At 38.5% G+C, this 17,759-nt stretch overlaps 1 protein-coding gene across 2 annotated transcripts in view; it reads left to right on the top strand.

Moving 5' to 3' along the window:
- Positions 1-17,759, top strand: part of ehbp1l1a (EH domain binding protein 1-like 1a) — a 33,320-nt gene that overhangs the window by 11,835 nt on the left and 3,726 nt on the right. For both annotated transcript variants that reach the window (XM_043244469.1, XM_043244470.1), the window contains 12 exons: positions 3,406-3,465; positions 3,584-3,728; positions 4,528-4,929; positions 5,125-7,440; positions 7,547-7,612; positions 8,021-10,476; positions 10,571-10,619; positions 11,793-11,987; positions 12,270-12,734; positions 13,458-16,823; positions 17,176-17,422; positions 17,514-17,668. In XM_043244469.1, the coding sequence (XP_043100404.1) occupies positions 3,406-3,465; positions 3,584-3,728; positions 4,528-4,929; positions 5,125-7,440; positions 7,547-7,612; positions 8,021-10,476; positions 10,571-10,619; positions 11,793-11,987; positions 12,270-12,734; positions 13,458-16,823; positions 17,176-17,422; positions 17,514-17,668 (9,922 nt within the window). The remainder of the gene's footprint in view (positions 1-3,405; positions 3,466-3,583; positions 3,729-4,527; positions 4,930-5,124; positions 7,441-7,546; positions 7,613-8,020; positions 10,477-10,570; positions 10,620-11,792; positions 11,988-12,269; positions 12,735-13,457; positions 16,824-17,175; positions 17,423-17,513; positions 17,669-17,759) is intronic.

Genomic DNA, 17,759 nt, shown 5'->3' on the forward strand with positions numbered 1-17,759 from the left:
GGTAAACTCCAGCATCTTGGCAAAAAGAGTGGAGGCCTCCCAAGGTGCACCCTACTCTGTGTCCTGCTCCTTTTACCTCTCCAGAACACAATAACCACCAGCACCATCCAGCCTCAGTGACCTCCTCTTCTCCTGCACAAACCTCTCCTCTAATGTATGTCCCCCTTCCTCCAACGCCTTCATCCTGTGTGCTTCCTCAACCAATGGACTCCACCGTTACTCCCAATCCTGCTGCAACATCTTCCAGTGTGGCTCCTTCCTCTGAGATGCCCAGCTCAGAGTCAGTCTCTACTTCTTGCTCTCAAACCCTGTCAGCTGTCATCCTCTCTCCCTCTCCAGCATCAGTGGTTTCTCCCTCCATTGCTCCTGCTGCTTCATCTAGTTCTCAGTCCACCCCGTATCCATGTGTTTCTACTCCATGTGTTCGTCGTCCCACTCTTTCCGATGCTCCTCTGAGTTCCACTCCTGATGTTGGTCCTGTGATCACTGCACCTGTTGTTGCCGAGTCAGGTAGAGAGTAAACACTCTAGGATAACTGTATTCTAAAACTGTTTGCATGTGTTAAACTAATGAAATGATTAGTTTTCATCTGTTGAGTTCAAGATGAAAAAATTATGCATTGACGTAGGGTTGATGCCTTTTAATGGAGCATGAATATTGTACAATTTCTAATTCTGAATCAACCATGCCTAATTTTTTAAACGGATAATTCATCCAAAAATGAAAATTGTCATCATATACTCACCCTCATGATGTCCCAAATCTGCTGGCTTTTGAAAATAGCATTTGGAAGTAAAATATTGACTAATGTCACTTTGCAACATCAACTTATGTTATTGAACAGAATTAAAGCAACACTGAGATTCTACATTACAATTAGTATTAAGCTACTTTGAAACTAGTTATATACCATTTAAATAAATGTAGTTCTTTATTCAATTAAATGCATTTTAAAGAAATAGTTCAATGAACATTTGTTGAATATTTACTCCCATCCATGATGTATATGAGTTTATTTCTTCATCAAAAAAGATTAGGAGAAATTTAACACTGCAGTGCTTGCTCATCAGTTAATGATCAACAATGAATGGGTGCTGTCAGAATGAAAGTCCAAACAGCTGATAAAATCATCACAATAATCCACAAGACTCCAGTTCAACTTATTAAGTGAAAGTCTGTTAAGCGCAGCTCACACTGTATGGTTTTAGCCACAAAATTCATCTGATATGTTGCCTTTGCTATGATAATCACTGGTTGCGCCGCTGTTTTCATGTTTTCATTTTAGCGCTCACGTCTTGACTGTCGTACAGTCTGACATTAATAATGTCACTCTAGCACCGTCATCATCCGAACCGGTCACATGGTCCCGATCACAATCCCCAGATTACTAATTGCCCACACCTGTAACCACTCACCGGCACACCTTCATAACCTGCTCCTACCATTCACTCGACGGCTGTTCTCAAGGTTGCACACTTACCTGCTGCTCAACTTCTCGTCTGCCTGCCGAGGGATCTCCTTTATTGGCCCTCAACTAAAAGGAAAGAACTTTTACCTTGTATTGCTGACTTTTCCCTTTGTGTGAAGATTCATCCTATGTTTGTATTATCGGCTGTGTGCCACTTCCTCGGTTGTTTCATTCAAACGCTCCCGTTTGAACTTACCCTGTGTCTGCCTCCTAACCCAGAACGTGACCAATAACAACTGAGATCCCAAAGTGTGACATTGTGTTCATACAGTCTGACAAGTACAATCCTAAAGGACTTTTAAAGAATCACAAAGTGCAAGACTGGCTTTAGTTTGCAAAAAACAAATTGCTTTGAAGTAAAAACGTCTGCATCAGGACAGAAATATGCACAGACAACTTCTAAACAAATATTTCTGTGGATTTTGATGTGAGAGGACAACAGTGTATTTCACTGGAGGTATTATGGGTTTTAACCAGGAGCAATGGTTTACTTGTGGATTATTGTGATGTTTATATCAGCTGTTTGGATATTCTGACGGCACCCATTCACTGCAGAGGATCCTTTGGTGATGCTAAAGTTCTCCAAATCTGTTCAGATGAAGAAACAAACTGATCTACATCTTGGTCAATACATTTTCAGCAAATATTCTTTTTTTAAGTGAACTATTCCTTTAAGCTGTGTACATATTTTGAACAGAACTTTTGTAAATTCAGTGGATGATATTAATGTTTTGTTTTTAAAGACAAACTTTCATATGAACCTGAATAAAGTAAAGGAGTCCCTTTTGGGTGAATCTAAATCCTTTAAATTGTTTCCTCTGTGCACTCATTTCCTCATCCTTTACTCTTCTTTTGTAATCATTCTCTCCTTTTTCTGTCATCTTCAATTCTCATCTGGTTAATGTTAACGTCCTCTCCCAGAGGTCCAGACGTCTGAATGGAGGCATCAGGTTGTGTCCACAGTGGTTATACCTAATGTGCGCAGACCAGTAGCCCCTCTTCCTGTTAATACCTCTACCTCTCCTGTCATTCTTCCTTCACCCTCATTCATGACCTCTGACCCCCACATTTATGCCCAAACATCCACTGCAGACCCTGTTATCACTTCCAATTCAGTCTCTTCCACTGACTCACTCACAGGTACATGTGCCGGCCTGAACCTTTATCTGTGCTTCATTCTCATTCTGTGTGTGCTTGCTGTGAATGTGTGTTGTACATTGAATAGATAACAGAGAACTGATTCAAAATGTTTTAAGCTAGTGAGATCTGTTTTAGATTACACTCATTTCTTACATAACAGTACAGTTTCGGAAAGCCAAACATTCCATTCTTCCCAGTGGACTGATCTATCATAACTATAAAGCTGTTTAGTATTTCTGACTCACTGTTTTTAACTACATTATGTTAAATTATATATATATATATATATATATATATATATATATATGTTATATTTAATACAAGACAAGCTTTTTTAAAAGAGAACAAAATTCAAAATTTATTAACAGTCAGAACATATGAATGAAACTACTTTGTAAATATATATATATATATATATATATATATATATATATATATATAGAGGCAGTGACACCTTTTTTAATATCTTTTAATTAATATAGAACACTGTTTATTTCAGAATTTATTGTATTTGTAAAAATGCAAATGAGTTTTTTTTTATCAAATTTATGTATTCATGCTAAATAAAAGCAGTAATTTCTTTAAAAACATACATCGTTACATGTGTTGCTTGTATGATTTGCATACATTTTATTGAATACTAATCTTAAAAGCAGATCTGTACCTTAACAGACACATATGACTTGAACTTCCTATATTCCATATTTTTAGGAATGCCACCATAAAACGCTGGAATGCTGCTTTAGTGCTTAATAATTTGTTATATTATTATGGTATATTATATATTTCTTTTTCAGAGCAACACAGACAGTTAGGTGTATTAGCAGAGGAGGAATGCCCCAATACATTGTCTTCTAGTGAGTATGCACTACAGCTGCTTTAACAGCTAAATCCTTGTTGTACTAAATATAAATTTGATTGTTTTTTTTGTTATTATTTGTAATTCTTGTGTGGTGTCTGGGCATATTTCTGCAGCTGATGAGGATGCAGATATTCGTCAGAACCATGAACCTCACCCTCGCAGAGCCGGAGTCATCAGTATAGCCAACCAAAAAACAAACAGCAATATGGACAAGCAACGGCCTGTTTTTGGAGTTGAGGTTGTGCGGCCTGTAAAAGGGTGAGTCATATGAAGAAAAATAATTTTGCTGATTGGTTGAGTTCAATAGCATGTGCATTGGATTGGTATAGTGAATAAGTGTTGGTTGACAAAGCACTCACATATTTGATTTCAGTGTCTGGTATACTTGAGTGTTGCATTTAATGACTTTTTTGGACATTTTCTGATGAAACAATAACAGCCTGTATTTGTTTTATTTCATTAATTTTTTTATTATTTCATTTTTATTCATATTTAATTGTATTTATTTTTGTAGCTGTATTGTCTTATCTTATGTTAAATCAACCTATGTTGTTTGGTGTGTTTAAATGTCTGTAGTAAATGCTGATAATCATAATTGTGAGGACTTTAACCCTGCTTTAAAATCAAAAGTTAACATATTGTTATGATATAATTTGGCAACTGACCGCAAGGTCACAAAAGCAACAGAAGAGTTTTGAATTGTCAGTTTTAGAAATAGTTACTGACATTTTTTGTTTGGTTTCTGTGTTTTAAATTCAGGGTTAATTTCACTTAATTCGATTTTTTTGTATTAGATTGTATCTTAAAACACAAGCTGACATATTGTAATGAATGAAGGCAAAAATATGAGAGTATTTTTGTTCCTACAGGTCCATGAAAAAAAATTGTTCCAAAATTGCTTTGCATTTCAGCATGGTCTTTCATTAACACTTTATTAATTTCAGAGAAAGATAATTCACATTGTTTTAAGGTGATGCAATGCAGTATAATTTATTTTTTTTTCGTTCTTGCTGTCTTCCCAGCACGCTTCATCAGTTTTGATGTGTTTTCTTCCTAGACCAGAGAGTATGACCTCTCTGCTGCCCAGTGAGTCTTCTATCACTGATGTCACATATTTTGAGCTGCCAAAATCAGAGCTGTCTCAAACAGATAGATTACCCACCAACGCAGCCCTCAAAAATGTTGCAGAACCCTCTTCAATCCCTACATTCACTGGTCCATTAACTGAAGTCCAGATCAATCAGTCAGAGAATTCACAGAGTTCTGCTGAGCTGGACATTTTATACTCAGCTGCACATGAGCAGACAGAAGATGAGACGATTCCTCATAAAGAAAAGCCAGAGTCCTTTCAAAATAGCGTTCAGCTAGCAGAAATACAATCACAAGAGTCCAGCCCAGAATCTGTGCCGCAGCTGCTCTCAAATACAGAAATGTCCCAATCAGATCACATTAATGAAGGGTAAGTATGGAATAATGCACATGAAGTGTGAAGTCTGTCAAATTGGCCAGCATATAGTTACTGTAGAAGCTTGTTATGCTACATTAATATAAAATGCATATACTGTATGTGTCGCAGTCCATTTGCTTATAATTTTTTTATAAATCCATTTCACATCCTCCCTCTGATCTCTGTTTTAATGTCCCTGTCCCTCAGCACCAAAAGCATGGCCGCTTTGCTGCCCTCTTGCCCAAAAGAGTCCTATTCTCCTTGGTCATCATCCATATTAGCTGTTGACATAGCTGAGAGTCAAATAGGAGACTTATTTGTAGACCGACTACCTTGGATGAAACAAGAAGAAGAAGAGCCTAATGTTGACAACTCTCCATCTGTTCTCAGTATGATATATCTTCTTCCAACCTGTCCGAGAACTGCTTTTACACCTGGGATGCCATCTATAACCTTTCAAGACACAAAATGGCCTTTGGATGAGTCTGTGAAGATACTCAAAGAGTTCATTCAAAAGGAGAAACCAGCAAAACTTATTCAAGATATCGATTGCTCATTGTATGATCAAAGCACTGTGGAAAATATTGTATCCCTACAGTTAACTTGTCCAAAAGCTGCCAGCATCCCAGGATTCCCATCTTTGCCTTTCTGTATGGTCAGTCTTCTTCCATTATGTCCAGATGTCTCTCTAATTCCAGGTTTATCTACAAGATATCCAATCATTTGCAAAGATGAAACATGGCCTAAAGTGAATTTAGTATTTTATTGTAGGAAAAAGAAAAAGCAACAGATTTTGCCAATGTCTTCAATAAAGGTGGATTTGGAAACTGCAAGAAAGATGGTTGCATTAAGATCATCTTGCTCAGCAGCACCCAAGACTCCAGGATTTCCATCTGCTCCAAAACCGGTTGCACCAAGTATGGTCAGGATTTTACCATGTTGCCCAAAGATTTCCTGCATTGCTGGATTCACATCTGCAAAAGAACTTGCCAATCAAAATACCTTCCAACAGTGGCCACCCAAAAATCAATTATCTGTGATAATAGCACAAAGGAACCAGTCCAGATTGCCTCAACTTCTAAATGTACAAAAAGAGGACCAGCTAGCAGAGATGTTGAATTTACTACCATCTTGCCCAAAAAAAGCAAGGACTCCTGGTTTTCCATCTGCACCAAAACGAAAACAAGACATTGCATTCTGTATGACAAAACTCCTGCCTCTATGTCCAACTACCTCCTGTGTTACTGGAATATCAGCTATACAAATTCTTAAAAGTACTTTAAATTCATTTAAGGAGCAGCCAAAGGACCTTAAACCATTTCGAATAAAGACACTACCATCTCAGCAGTGTCCAACTTGGTATGAAGTTACAGAAAGCAATATGCTGTCATTGATACCATCATGCCCAAGAAAAGCAAGAATACCTGGATTTCCTTCTGCACCATGGCTTACCCCTGAAACACAAATAATGTCTGGTACTCTATCAGCATGCCCACAGACAGCTAAAACACCAGGCTTTCCCTCTTTAATCCAAAGCAAAGTTGTCCAGACTTGGGTCAATAATTGCCTTTTTAATGAGAAAGCTTTTTGTATGAGGTGTCTGCCAATGTACACATTTGACAAGCTAGATATTGCTTATCAGGACAAAGATAGTTTTAAAGGAATGTATGCTATTTTGCCAAGTTGTCCGGTGAAAGCAAGTGTCCCTGGCTTTCCATCTGCACCAAAGCCTAAATTAATGGTTTGTCTTTTCCATTCCTCCCCAACAGTCTCAAATGTACCTGGGATGCTATCAAGCATAATATCTGAAGTGGAATTACAATGGCCTGTAAATGAAAGGCCATTATGGGTAAAACAATTAGACAGAAAGTTTCAATCCATACATGCTGTTCCTCCTCAGTACAGAGAAATAAAGGATAAAGCCTTCATTAAGCATATGATAGCTTTGTGCCAAACTTGTGCAATCAGTGCTAAATTGCCTGGCTTCCCATCTGCTCCAAGAAAAATAACTGAGAAGAAAGCACCAGATATGGTCTCCCTCGTGCCATCTTGTCCACATTTTACAAAGGTATTAGGTATGCCATCTGTTGAATTGGGAAATGAAGCAATAGACTCAAGTGTATGGCCTCTAGATGCAAAGGAACTGTACGGGAAGACCTCAAAGGATGAGACCGATATGATGTGTTCTTCCTTGAATCAAACATATGAAGGCCATCTGTATTTCCACATAAAAGAAATGGCTATGATTATGCCATCTTGTGCAAAGCAACACAATATCCCTGGTCTTCCATCCGCATATTTAGAATCTCCACATACGCTTTATCATGCAAATAACACCCAAGCATCAGCAAAAGATGTTGGCCATAAACAAGAAACTTCAGTTGTACTTAGTCCAGCAGAAACTGAGATAGACCTGCCCAGTGAAAACAATTCTGAGAATAGTTTTGCATTAGAGAAGACCAAGGAGAATGTGAACTTTTGGGCAAGATGTGAGGATGGACAAAAGGGAATTCAGGAGAGGGGGTAAGTTCAGGATTGCCCAAGTGATGTTACACAAAAAAAGACATTTTGTATTGCACATCCTGCAGGCAGTGGATAGTGCATGAAATACTTTGACAATTGTTTTTAGGAAAATGCATTGCAGAATGTGGCATTCCATACCAGACATGCCACTATTACTGACTGTTGAGGAGAGGTGAGTTTTGCAAGGAAACATAAAATAATACATTTATTGCTTTGCCTTGCCGAAACTGCATCAGACTTTTTTTCCCACCTGCATATGACATTTATATCCTCTGCTCTATTAAAAGGCATAGTTCCACCCAAAATGAAAAATCTGCCATCATTCAGTCAGCTGTATGTTGTTCCAAACCTTGACAGAATTGTCATTTTGCGTCACCAATGCCTTTAATATTATAAATGCATAATGGTGTGAAAACTAAACACAGCTTGTGAGTTGTAATAAAGACAATTTAGGCCTGTATCACATATACTGAATCAGTTAAATGGTTGTCAGTAAGATGAATGATGCATGCAGTAAAATCTTCTAGTATTGTCATACAACCTCACATCTGACATATGATTATATGCTTATTTTTCTCAGATGTCAAAGCATAAGTGCTCAGATTCCACCTTCTGAAAATTACAGAGACACTCTAGTTGAAAATTATGATATGGATCAAGGTGTATCGTGGACATCACAAGACAGAACTGAACAGTTTGCTAAAGGTTTTAAGCAAGAAGAGACTACAAAAGATCATAATAGAAATCATGACGATCAGCCTACAGGACTGCAGCAAGAGTGTGTCCCAAACATGGTAGATCTTCTTCCTTCATGTCCACTGTTCTCAAGAGTTTTTGGATGTCCATCAACAGCACTATCTAGCATTTGTAAAACAGACATAATCAACTGGCCTACTGATTTAAGTATAATTTGGGATGAGCCACATAGCTCACTAAAAAATATTTTAATGCCAAGCTTGGAAAAATCGCCCTATGAATCAAATATGGTGTCCCTGATATGTGCATGTCCAAATGAAACAAGAATTCCTGGCTTTCCATCTGCTAAGAGGCCCACAGAGACCCCTCGTAGATCTTTTTCAGAAACATTAATTGTTGTTGACACATCTACAAAGACCCCAATTCCAGAGCAAAAGCATGAAGATTGGCTGAGCATGGAAACATCATTATTGAAAGAACACCTCCGAAGCCCAGATGAATATTCAGAGATGACTATAATGATGATGGATACAATTCAGTTTTCAAAATCTGATTTCACATCTGCTCTGAAGAGCGAAGAAATACTTATTCAATCATGTGAAGAATTACTTTTTCAAGAGTCTACAATTGCTGAATCAGAACTGACGAATGATTCTAGGCCTGCAAATGAGATATTAACCTCTGTGTCTAAAAATGCTGCACAAATGCCAGATTCTATCCCTGAAACTCAAGCAGAGCCAAATATGTTAGAGCTCATTCCATCCTGTCCGGTGCTTTCTAGAATCCCTGGATGTCCTTCTCTAAGGATCCTTGAAGGCATGGAGTACACTACTGGTCAAGCAGTAATCTTTTGCAATTTATTAAAAGACAGACAGGCTGGTATTTTTGACCCCATTAAAGATGAAACAAACTCACAGATTATTGCTCTGGTACCAACATGCCCAAAAGCATCATGTATTCCAGGCTTTCCTTCTAGACCATGTCGTAAATCACAGATGGAGCCAAAGATGCAAAACATTTGTCCCTCTTGCCCAGAGATTTCACATATAGCTGGTTGTCCGAGCATCCAGACCCCTAAGATGTCAAACTGGTCTTTGAATACAGTTATTTTGTCTTCAAATCCATTAAGGAAACCCCCTGTTGTTTTGGACTTGGACAAGATATGCAAAGAAAAGGGTCATAGAATGTTTGCTTTGGCACCTACATGTCCATCAGTGGTCTGTGTTCCAGGTTTCCCATCTGTGCCCAAACCAATAATGCTGCACATGCTTCACACTTGCCTACAGAAATCCAATGTTTTAGGATTTTCTTCTAAAAAGGAGCATTTAGATAGGTTCGTTGACAAGAAAACATTGTTCAATGTATCTTTTAAACAGAAACCTGTTGTTCTTAATGACAGACTTGATTGGCCTAGTGAATTAACTAAGATAATGTTTGCATTGGCTCCAACCTGTCCATCAAAGGCAAGAATACCAGGATTCCCATATGTACCCAAACGCAAAGCTACACTTCCTCCCAGTATTGCTTATCTATATCAGTGCATTCCAGAGAAGTCAAGAATCATGGGATTCTCATCAAGTGAGGGAATAAATGCAGAAACGTGGTTTGAAAATGAAATGCCCTTGTTGGAGAGGCCACTGAAAACAAGGTCAGAGCTGCTTGCCCAGTTTAATTTTGCAACTCCTTATAAAGAAATAGACAAAACTATTTTGCAGGGGATGTTTGCGCTAGTGTCCACCTGCCCAAGAGAAGCATGCATACCTGGTTTCTCTTCTCTGCCTCAAGTTAAAGTGGAGGGTTTCTATCTCCATAAAGAACCAGACATGGTTCGCCTTTTGCATTCTTGCCCAGTGTATTCTTTTATTGTAGGAGTGCCGACAGTAAAACCTGTGCCCATAGAAGAGTCTCAGGAATGCATATGGTCCACTCTAAAGCCCTTATGGGTTAAACCTCTTAAAGAAAGGCAGTTTTGGCCTTTAAATTGCACAAAGGATAATGAAGAATATTCAAAAACCATGTTCTTGCTTGCCCCTACGTGCCCCGATAAGGCCAGAAATGATGGTTTTCCATGCTCAGAAAGGTTTAGAAAAGAAGAGGATCCAGTAACAACTGTCTTACCAGCTTCTCCAGAGGTTCCATTCTCTGCAACCAATGAAACAGATTTTAGTGACCTGGAAGTGCAATGTTCCCCAGTTGAAGCCAGGCTTCCTGATTTCCCAGGTGCTTTAACATATGCAATTTCTCCATCAAGCCCAACCCAAGAACACACCAAATTTGAAACCAAATTTACCCAATACATAGAATCTGAAAGAAATCAAACACTGGATATAACAGGGCCTGGTAAGAGACCAATTTTTAGAGTGTAGCTTGAACATTGAGCAAAATGTATTCTCAGAAATCTATAGACCATTTTTTACTTTTCTTTTTTTTAAAGAAAATCCTAAAGAAATAGAAAGTTCTTATGAAATGCTTTTGGCTGAAGGGTGAGTTACATAGCATGTTTTTTGTGTGTGTGGCATGTGAAAAGATTCTAGAAGTACATTTATATTGTTTTATTGCATGTGCAGTATATTGTTTTGACATCATTTGAGTTGTTTTGTAAATTTGTAAAAAAAAGGCCACATTCATTTTGCTGTATGTATTTTACATATATTTTATGTCTTTACTTTGTTGAAAGGGTTAGTTCTCACCTAAATGAAAATTCTGTCATTAATTACTCACCCTCATGTCATTCCAAACATATACGACCTTCATTCATCTTCAGAACACAAATTTAAATATTTTTAATAAAATCTGAGAGCTATCTGACCCCCCATAAAAAGTAACACAACTGAAATGTGCCCAGTTACAGAAGTGAAACTTTCGTAAATACATCAGTAAAACAGTCCATGTGATATCAGTGGCTTCAGTCAAAACTCCAGTTTTGCGACTCTATGAGAATACTGTTTTTGTGCAAAGAAAACAAAAACAGCATAAATTATTTAACCATTTTTCTCCCCTAATGTCTTCAGCAATTTTGTAGATTACTTAAGAACTTACTTGACATGATCAGCGTTGCATACGCTTGCAAGGAAAGTATGCACATAAGTGTTGTTTACTCTTAGGGCAAAGCGTGCGTCTGCAGTGTGATAGTCTCTAAAATGGCTGAAGACATAACTCAGGGAAGAGGAATAGTTGAGGAAATTGTTATTTTTGTTTTATTTGCTCAAAAAAATGCCGATATTTTTCTACTACGTTTCTGGACCTGGGAAAATTTCAGCTGTGTTGCTGTCTATGTAGGGCCAGATGGCTCTACAATTTCATCAAAAATATCTTAATTTGTGTTTCAAAGATGAACAAGGGTCTTTGGAACGACATGAGGATGAGTAACGAATGACAGAATTTTCATTTTGGAGTAAACTAACTTTAATGAGAGGTTAATGCAAGCCTGTTCGTGTAAAGACAACACCCATTGTGTCATTCAAAATAATACAATAAAACATGGCTCAACATGATTTGTTTTGACCTGATTAATACCTTTTCTTCACTAACTTTGTTATATCACCTGACTCTGTGCTGTGCCTAAAAATACCTATGGTGCATGTACATGAGAGAAACGCATGGCGCATGTAAATTACATCATGGACCATGCTGACTATTGAACTATTCTTTATCAGTATTGAAAACCACGAGGTGAAGTTTTTTCTGGAAGCACAACATGTTGAGGAACAGTCTGCTAGTAAAGCTCATGATACTGCAGAACCTGGAGAGACTGCTATAGCGTTAGGATGGGAAGTTTTGGAGGCAGATGATACTTCCACTGAAGAATCTTCTGGTCTTGTTAGGACTATAGTTGATGTCTTTCACAGAGGGTAAGATCAAATAACATAACTGGGTGAAATCACTGAGCATGTTTGCATTGATTTTATGGAAAAACACTTGAAATATACATAGACCTGTTTTTTGGTTTTTTTTGTAATCATTTTCATTTTTTTCACTTCTCAGGATATTTATATGGATAAAAAATATCCTGAGAAGTGAAAAAAACTGCTTATACCTATATTCCATTGTGTTCTTGTGTTAACAATTCATCAAGTAATTTATTTCCATTAGTATATATTTTTTTTTACATCTCAAGTGTTGCTTTCTTTTAGTTATGAGACAGTTGCTGCAATATTACAGCCCTCTAGCTCTGGGTCAGACACGGACACTTTAGATCCTCTCAACAGTCTTTCATCTGTGGTTTTTGAGGACAGCTCTGCTGGATGTGATCATTCATCGGAGGAGCTCGTACAGGCAGCTGAGTCTGAGGTCTTTGATTCTGCTGAACCCTACATGTGGCGTTTGGTTGGTGGTTGTTCAGAAACATCACTGTCATCAAAAGAGACTGAAAACTGGTTTGCTGAAGATGAAGAATTTTGCCTAATGAGGAAGTGGCCCCCTTTAACAGAGGCTGACCTTCATGAGATAACCAAAGAGGAGGAGGACAAAACAGATGTTGACTCGTTGATACAGGAGAGAACAGTTACAGTTCAAGAGGACACTGGTAATGATGAGATTGTGATAAAAAGTGAAATATTGAAGGATGAGCTCTCAACCACACTATTTCCAGAAGAGGGGTGAGTTCATCAGGAGTGTTGCATTCAAAGCCAACGTGCAAGTCCTGTAAACTGCAGCACGGCTATATATGTTTTTCTTTTAGTGTTTTCCACCTTATATCTGCATACATTTTGCGCTGTAATTGCTTTTATGTGGTTTTTGTATGTTGTTGTTGTTTTTTTATATTAATATTATGCCTGTGTGTCTAATTTAGAGTTTTGTCCCAAGGTGCAGTGTGTAATTTCATGAAATTGCTGAAATATTAATTGAGTCCAGATATGCAACATATCTGCTGCTCTTTCATTTTAGCTGCTTCTTTCATTGTTTGGCTAGACAAGTTGTCCTGACCAAAATTAGGCCATTGAAATGGTTTAATCGATTTTGAAACTATTTTAAAAACTCCACTGTTTTTACTTACTGCTGTATCTGCAAACGAAAAAAACGGGAAGAGAAATTGTTTTTACCAAAGAAATTACACACTTCACCTTGAATTTGTTCAGCTAAGATTGTAAGCTGTGATCTTCTCTGCTTTTATGACCAAATTCACAGTTATTGTGATTTTAATTTACTTTTTGCATGATGCAAAGGTATGTGCAGTTTCTGAAGACAGCATTTTATGCTGTGGTACAACTGCTTACTAAACAGGGTGTTTGGTTGTGATTTCTAAGTGTGTCGTGGTACAGTCAATGCATTCATTATCTCAACAGAAAATAAATTAGTGTTACTGTATTTTTGTTCTTAAGGCCACAAGATCAGTTTGTCCAAGAAGTTTCTCTTTTCATCCAACGGACTAAGGATGAATTGCTGGATGAAGAGAAACCACTAATGCCCTTATTGTCTTCTATAAATTCTGATAACCCAAGGACTGTCACAGAACAGATTGTTTCAGCTTCAGAAGAACCTGTGCCACCAAGAAGAACTAAGAAGCAAGGTGATACATTTCTGTTATCGACACCAGTTTGCAATCCAGTTGAACCAACTGCTCAGAGTGACAACATCTGTGTCATAAAACAAGCTGATCATTATTTTCAGAGTACATCACAAATTGTACAGCCAGACACCCCACTCACCACCATCCAGAGTTCTTTAGCTACGGTAGATGGAGGTACATCTTTAGAAATGGATTGCTTGACTGATGTACCTGTTCCACTGACAAGTGTTTTTTTTCCTGATGGTTCCTCATTGATAGAAGCAGCTGAAAATGTAGTAAAAGTATCTGAAATTGGGATTTCTTCATTAGAACCCAATGAAAAGCCCACACCCAAAGAATCATGTCATAGCCACAACAAAGAAAATGTTCCCCTAGTGCTTTCAGAAGACACAGTCATACAGTTATGTGCACCTCAGAGGCGTAAAAATAAATCTCAAACCTGCGGTGTTGAAGAAGCTGCTGAAGAGTTTGAAGAAAATAGTATGTTGTCTTCTGTTATCACCAGTATGCCCCAGTCTGAAGACAAAAGACAGACCCAAGCTGGTGAAAGCATGAAAGACCAGGTACAACTGGATTCAAATGTTTCTAATGTGCCGGAAGTAAAAATGCGAATCAAATGCACTGATCTTCCAATTCCAGTGCCACGTTCAAAAAAACGTCTCAGTGGTTCTTATACAGATAATCAGCCTGCCCCTTCATCCAACTCGTCATCTCAAACAGATTCAGATGGTATTTTTCTCAATACAGAAGACCATCAAGATTCAAGTCTTCCAGTCCCAGTGCCACGTGTGAAGAAACGTCTCAGTGGTTCTTTTGCAGAAGATCTTCCTTCTCCTTCATTCACCCATTTATCCAAAGCAGATCCATGTAACATTGCTCTGAAAAAAACAGAAGACCATCAAGATTCAAATCTTCCAGTCCCAGTGCCACGTTCAAAAAAACGTTTCAGTGGTTCTTATACAGATGATCTTCCTGCCCCTTCATCCAACTTGTCATCTCAAACAGATTCAGATGGTATTTTTCTCAATACAGAAGACCATCAAGATTCAAGTCTTCCAGTCCCAGTGCCACGTGTGAAGAAACGTGTCAGTGGATCTTTTGCAGATGATCTTCTAGCCTGTACATCGACCCCTTCAGCTCCAGCAGATCATGGTAATATTGTTCTCCAAACAAAAGACCATCAAGATTCAAGTCTGCCAGTCCAAGTGCCACATGTGAAGGAATATCTCAGTGGAACATTTCCAGATTATCTTTCAGTCCCTTCATCAAACCCTTCATCTCAAACTGATTCAGACAACATTGTTCACAACAAAGAAGACTTTCTAAATTTAAATCTGCCAGTCCCAATACCACGTGTGAAGAAATGTCTCAGTGGAACCTTTCCAGGTGATCTTCCAGCCCCTTCATCCACCCCTTCATCTCAAGCAGATTCAGATAACATTGTTCCACAAATGAGAGACCCTCAAGATTCAGTTCTTCCAGTCCCAGTGCCACGTGTGAAGAAACGACTCAGTGGCTCATTTACAGATGATCTTGCAGCCCCTTCATCTACCCCTACATCTCAAGCAGATTCAGGTAACATTGTTACACAAATGAGAGACCCTCAAGATTCAAGTCTTCCAGTCCCAGTTCCACGTGTGAAGAAACGTTTCAGCGGTTCTTTTCCAGATGATATTCGAGTCTCTTCATCAACCCCTTCATCTCACGCAGATTTAGACAACATTGTTCACAACAGAGAAGACCTTCAAGAATCAAATCTGCCAATTCCTGTCCCATGTGTGAAGAAACGTTTCAGTGGTTCTTTTCCAGATGATCTTCCAGCACCTTCATCCACCACTTCATCTCAAGCAGATTCAGATAGCATTGTTCTCCAAATGAGAAACCCTCAAGATTCAAGTCTTCCAGTCCCAGTTCCACGTGTGAAGAAACGTCTCAGTGGTTCTTTTCCAGATGATATTCCAGTCTCTTCATCAACCCCTTCATCTCACGCAGATTTAGACAACATTGTTCACAACAGAGAAGACCTTCAAGAATCAAATCTGCCAATTCCTGTCCCACGAGTGAAGAAACGTTTCAGTGGTTCTTTTCCAGATGATCTTCCAGCACCTTCATCCACCACTTCATCTCAAGCAGATTCAGATAGCATTGTTCTCCAAATGAGAAACCCTCAAGATTCAAGTCTTCCAGTCCCAGTTCCACGTGTGAAGAAACGTCTCAGTGGTTCTTTTCCAGATGATATTCCAGTCTCTTCATCAACCCCTTCATCTCACGCAGATTTAGACAACATTGTTCACAACAGAGAAGACCTTCAAGAATCAAATCTGCCAATTCCTGTCCCACGAGTGAAGAAACGTTTCAGTGGTTCTTTTCCAGATGATCTTCCAGCACCTTCATCCACCACTTCATCTCAAGCAGATTCAGATAGCATTGTTCTCCAAATGAGAAACCCTCAAGATTCAAGTCTTCCAGTCCTAGTCCCACGTGTGAAGAAATGTTTAAGTGGTTCTTTTCCAGATGATCTTCCAGCCCCTTCATCCGCTCTTCCATCTCAAGCAGATTCGGTTAACATTGTTCCCCAAACAGAAAACCATCGAGATTCAATGCCACATGTGAAGAAATGTCTAACTGACTCATTTCCAGATGATCTCACTGTTTCCTCAAGTTGTCCACCTACTGTAGATTTACTTAACATAGCAGTCCTTAATGAAGTACAGAGTGATGCAAGCATGCCCATCCCAATTCCCCACTCAGAGAAACTCAGTGATAAGTTCTCTGATGATAACTTCCCAAGTTTCCCTCAAGAAGAAGAAGGCAAGCTTCATCTCTCAGAAAACAAACAATGTTCTGTTGAAGTGGAGACTCAGGTGAGGGCAGAAGCAGAGCTTGAGAGCCTTGAGGATTCCCCCAGTTCAAGCGCCAATGAAGTAGAACTGAACAGAAAAGGCCAGGAAGAGTCTGGTTTAGAACCTCTTGGCCAGGTAGTACCTGATGTAACAGTTATAAGTGAAAAACCTAAGACTGGTGCTCCACTTGGTGAACACTGTAAGGACAGAGGGGAGACAGTTGAAAAAGATAGAAATGTTGAGGAAGAAAAAGATGCTGTACATTCTGGAGATGATGCGGTTCATTTGAGCATGGACACTGTAGATGACACAGGTGTTATCATAGATGTATTTAGGTAAGTTTCATAAGATAAACTGTTGCACCATTTGTAGACATTACAATGCAATTTTTGGACAAAAGTGCAGTAATTGCTCTCTAAGTAGTACTTTCTTTTCATCCAATACTGGTGTTTCTTTGATGTTCTGTTTGTCTTTATTAAAATGTGCATAATGTAAATAAAAATAAACGATTGTTTGACAAAGGTGAAAGACTTTGGTGCTTAATTTTGTTGTTATTTATACGTTTTTTACACAAAAATAAATCTGAATTTCTTTAGGCTTCAGAAATATATCTACATTTTACAACACTGGTTTATTTGAATGTAGAAATCAGTTTTGTTTAATATTACCTTTCTTTTTTTAATCCAGTCAAGAAGTAGCTGAAGACTCCCCCAATTTTCCTGTTCCAATGCCTCGCGTGAAGAAATGTATAAGTGCCTCTTTCCCAGAAGACGTCTCCATTCCCAGTTCATCATCAGCCAATCAACATGAGGTTTCAGAAACTGCCAATATTGAACCGACAGTGCCTGTTCGTAATAAACGAAGAGCTGCAGCAGATGCCACAGAACTTCAGGGAAGTTCCACAGCTCACACATCGCCAACCAGTGAAGCAGAGGTTGTTAAATCTGCTTTTTCATTATGTTTATCATATTACCATAGTGACATCGATGAGCAGGTGATTAATTAGTTTTTGTTTTCAATTCTAGATTGCGACCTTGGTGAATTCAAGTCAGTCTCTGTTGGAATGGTGCCAAAAGGTCACACAAGGTTACAAGGGCGTCCGGATCACAAACTTCAGCACCTCATGGAGAAACGGCCTCGCTTTCTGTGCCATCCTGCATCACTTCCATCCAGATAAAGTGTGGGTGTTTTTATGTGGAAGAAGGCATTAAGCTCATTTCATGAATCTTACATGGATTATGTAGTTTTTATCAACCCAGTTTTAATTTTGT

This window comes from Puntigrus tetrazona, chromosome 7 (assembly GCF_018831695.1).
Source record: "Puntigrus tetrazona isolate hp1 chromosome 7, ASM1883169v1, whole genome shotgun sequence".
Lineage (NCBI taxonomy): Eukaryota > Metazoa > Chordata > Actinopteri > Cypriniformes > Cyprinidae > Puntigrus > Puntigrus tetrazona.